The sequence below is a fragment of the Geospiza fortis genome, unplaced genomic scaffold, assembly GCF_000277835.1.
Source record: "Geospiza fortis unplaced genomic scaffold, GeoFor_1.0 scaffold396, whole genome shotgun sequence".
Taxonomy (NCBI): Eukaryota; Metazoa; Chordata; class Aves; order Passeriformes; family Thraupidae; genus Geospiza; species Geospiza fortis.
The window spans coordinates 4,938,841-4,943,094 of NW_005054345.1; the positions used below are offsets into that span (position 1 = coordinate 4,938,841).

The window sequence follows — 4,254 nt, forward strand, 5'->3', positions numbered from 1 at the left end:
TCCCTGCTGCTCCCTTGCCAAGGCTGTTGCAGCCTGATGGAGGCTGAGATAAGAGGGCTCTCAATTGCCTGAATCAGTCACTCCAGTGTCTGCCCTGACTGTTCCCCAGAAGTGACCACATTTCTTGGAGTCTGGCTTTAAGTTAAAAATGCACATTTTAGAATGTAGCACAAGAGGTAATTTCTACAAAGGGTTTTATATTTATGGGTGAAAATTGATAAATTTTTTATAATTCACTTTCACAAGAAGCTTGCCATAGATTAAACAGTTATCCATTACTCTGAGCAGCTTTGCTCCCTCTCTGCTCTGCCCTCCTTGGCTCTTGGAGCCTTTGCCTCTGATCTGCCTGAATGTTCTGTGGTGCTCAGAGCATTTGCTAAGAAAACCTTCTCATTTATATTTTAAAGAAGTTTTCTAAGGAAACCTTCTCATTTGTATTTTAAATAAGCATCACTTCCTTAACCTGTGTAAACAATGCTGGATTTGACTCTGTAGCATCTCAGGGGAGGTTTTTAAGTGACTATATCCTTGTCTAAGCAGGGAAGGTTTTCTCTTGAGAAGCCTTGGTGTTAGTAGTCTGACAATATCAATCTTGTTGTTGAAAGAAAAATTCCCTTCTTACACTGAGTAATGTCCCCTTCCCAAAAGTTCTGCCTTCAGAAGGTTCTGGTTCCTCTGCCCCCCAGGCCACCTGCAGGGATGTTTATGGGGCCTGGCTGTTGTGTGTTTCTCTCTCCTCCCTGGATGTGGGGCAGCTGCTTTTGGAGCTGGACCTTGTAATTAATTACTCTTAACTTCAGCGGGCATTTCTGCCCAGGATGTAAAAGTTGATGCTCTGGCCAGGCTTGTCCATTTGATGGCAAAAGGAAGAGAGTCCCCAGGGGCACAGGATGTAAATGTGTGTGAAAGCTGGAAATCTCAGTACTTTGGGATATTTGGACTGAGGAACTGGTGCTCAATGTGTGACATGATACTTTGTCTCCTCCCCAAAAACATGTGTCGTGTCTCATGGGAAGTCTCTGGAATATCTGCTGGTGTGGTTTCACTTTGGTCAAGCCCCAGGAAGTCATAGAGCCAATCTTTAAAAAAAAAACAAAACCGTTTGCCTAAAAGAGCAAAGAGCAAATATTTTAATATAATTTTATACTTGAGTTTCATATTTTGGTTAATCTTAATGATTCCCTGTTCCTGTTTTAGGGAATTTTGAGCCTGGAGTACTGTGTTGGCATCATTGGTGGCAGACCCAAGCAATCCTATTACTTTGCTGGGTTCCAAGGTTAGTGTTTGACTGTGTTATGTCTCCTCAGTATTTTTTTCTCTCAGAGTTAGGAAGTTAATACTGAAGCAGTGGGAAATAGCGTGATTAAAATAGTAAAATGAGCACCTTATTAATTCATCACATCTCCCCAAGTCCAGCCATTTGTCATTTACCCCACGGAGTAATTGGATTCTGTAAAATGTACATTTAATTTCCCTTGTTGCATAAACAAGGCATAATTTATCTGTTTCACCAAACTTGAGGAGCGTTTGCTGTTCCTGCCTGGCAGTTCTTATTTAGGTATTTACTCTCTCCTGCTTTAAGTGGTGTTAGTTGATGCCTAAATGACAAGCAATATATTCTTGCTGTCAGGATGAAGCAGGGCGATACATTTTTCATATGCAAACTCCAGAATATAATTGTGTGTTTGTAAAAGTAATTTTATCACCAAAAATTAAATGACAGTTTCATCACTTTATAAAAATTCTGCTTATACAAGCATATTTGATTATGCAAAAGTTAATCTGTCCTGCAAAAACCTATGCTTCAGTCAATGAGTATCAGCCTGGCAAGCAGTTACTCACTGGCTTTTTTTCCAGCTGTTCTGCATAGAAATTGGATTGTAAGCAGTGTAATAATAAGGTGTTTTTTGAATTACTTGTCTTCTGTTTTGTCCTTGCAGATGACAGTTTGATTTACATGGATCCTCATTACTGCCAATCTTTTGTAGATGTCAGCATAAAGGATTTCCCTCTTGAGGTACTATGGATATAGAGCTGGCACTGTTTTCTTCCCATATGAATCAAACACTAATTATTTAGAGCTGTTCTAGCTAGCTGCAGCTTTATGGTTTTACAGTTACATGTTATTTATCAGTGTCCTGCCCTTCTTTATAGGCCTATAATCAACAAAAATGACCACAGGTTAAATCTCAATATGGAGGTTTAATTTTTACTTCATTAATCTTCATCTGTTTTCTTTTTAATGATCATAAAATCTCCAAAATAGATGATCACTTCATTTAAGTGATTTTCCATCAAAGAAAACAGATGATATTTGTAGATCTTAAACCTGTTTGGATTTGGGGTTGATAAGTTTGTCCTTTTGGTCATTTTATTTATTTATTTTTTAATTCAAATTGCAAGCAACATTAGGGAGAATTCCTGTGGTATTCAATAGTAGGAGCCTGGAAATAGATGGAGCTAAAGGAGGTGATTAGAGAACTCAATTTACAGCTGGCCTGGGAAAACATTGTCAGCTGCAAGGAAGAGCTCAGTGGCCTCAGCACTCACAGTCACATCCTCAGGGCCATCCACACAAACTTTCCTTGGCCCTGTGCCCAACTTCAGGGGAACTTCCAGCAGCTCTTGGCTCAGCCTGAGGGGGCATCCAGAGCCAGGGCAGCAGCAGCTGCTCCAGAGCAGAGCTGGAGCAAAATCCCATCAAATGCTGTTCAGGAGAACTATTCATATATAAATAAAACATCCCAAAGGGCCTGCACAGGGCTGGTGTCAGGTCCTTACAACAAACACTTCATGTTTGTCATTATTTATGCTTAACAAAGTGCTTGAGTTAGCATGTTACGTAACATAGAAGTGGAGGATTCTCTAGGAAATGAGAAGGTTCTGAATGAAGCAGAAGAACACAGCAGCAAAATGGGTCAGCAAATACCCCAGGCAGGAGGTTTGGCTGTGTTTGGAGATTCCTGTAGGTTTGTCCTGTGGAGATGTTTGGAGCAGGAGTTGGTGAGTACCAGCTCTGCCTGGGATGAGCACCCAGCTCCTTCCCCTTTATCCTCACAACTGTCTTTTGCTCCAGTGCCCCTGAAGATTTTACAGTTTGGGAAAAAGCAGACAAAAGGTGGGAATAGCACAGAGCAGCAGAGCTGAGGTGAATTCCTTAAGGTCCTGCTGTGGCCAAGCTACCAAAACACATCTTTTGGGTTCTGTTCCTATGACTCAGCCTCAAAATTGTGCTGCAGACTGGCATTAATCTGAATTTCTAAATAATACCAAGGTTTGAAGCTGTGTTTGGAAGGTATGCAACCTGCCAGCTTGGCTTGATCTCATCCTAATGCTTTCCTGCAGACGGAAAATAGATTGCAATTTAATGCTTGCTGCATTTAATAGTATTATATCTTTGTCCAGAAATGTCAAAAGTAAACAGAAATTGCTTTCTTAGTGTGGATAGTTGCTTGTTAGATTTATCTGTAGGGAGTATTTTCAAAATTGACAAATTGTCCAGAATAAGTTGGAAATCAATCCACTCTGTATTGGCTTCCAGCATCCATTTGTTTGGAGGAATGGGAAAAAAAATCCTCCCCACTTCTCTTTGTTGTGCAGTGATTTGTGCAGCATTAAACCTCCTGCACAACTGTAGGGACAGGGCTGCTGCTGCAATGGCATGTGGAAGGCAGGGTTTGATTTTATTTTTTTATTTTTTTATGCATTTGAACGGCCAGGAATTAATATTAAAAATACAGTTGCTGTTTATAAAATTGGAGTGGTGAGGAGAAAAAGCAGTGACTAAAATCAATCTTGCAGAAATAGCCCTAATCATCTTGGTGGAGGTTTTTTAGCAGAGGTTTTACAGAAATACCTCTCGGGTTTGTAATCACCAGGAAAGAACAATATATTTTATTATGTAAAACTGCTGCAGGGATGGTTACACTCGGATTTGGGAACCAGTGCTGTCTTCTGTGGATTGATTTTTGTGATTAGCAAAAAAAGGGGTTTAATAGAGGGAGGATGATGGGTCATCCTCTGTGTTAGAGGCAGAGTAGAGGGGACTGGCTCCCTCTGAGAGCAAGTGAGGAAATAATTGCAGTTATTGGACAAAGAGCTTCGCCACAACTGCATTTCCTGTAATAAATAACCACAGAATCAGGGTAGATGGAATATATATATTTTTTTTTCTCTCATAAGCTGAGTGAGGAGCGTGGGGAAGGGGGTTTTGTGTTTGTTTTGTCTTACAGCAGGGCTGCTGAAAGTATCAGC

The 4,254-nt window shown here is 40.5% G+C and overlaps 1 protein-coding gene across 2 annotated transcripts in view; it reads left to right on the forward strand.

Annotated features, from left to right (window-relative positions):
• The window catches only part of ATG4C (autophagy related 4C cysteine peptidase), a 20,266-nt gene that overhangs the window by 11,436 nt on the left and 4,576 nt on the right, over positions 1-4,254 (forward strand). For both annotated transcript variants that reach the window (XM_014307836.2, XM_031058606.1), the window contains exons 8-9: positions 1,198-1,276; positions 1,941-2,017. In XM_014307836.2, coding sequence (XP_014163311.1) covers positions 1,198-1,276; positions 1,941-2,017 — 156 coding nt within the window. The remainder of the gene's footprint in view (positions 1-1,197; positions 1,277-1,940; positions 2,018-4,254) is intronic.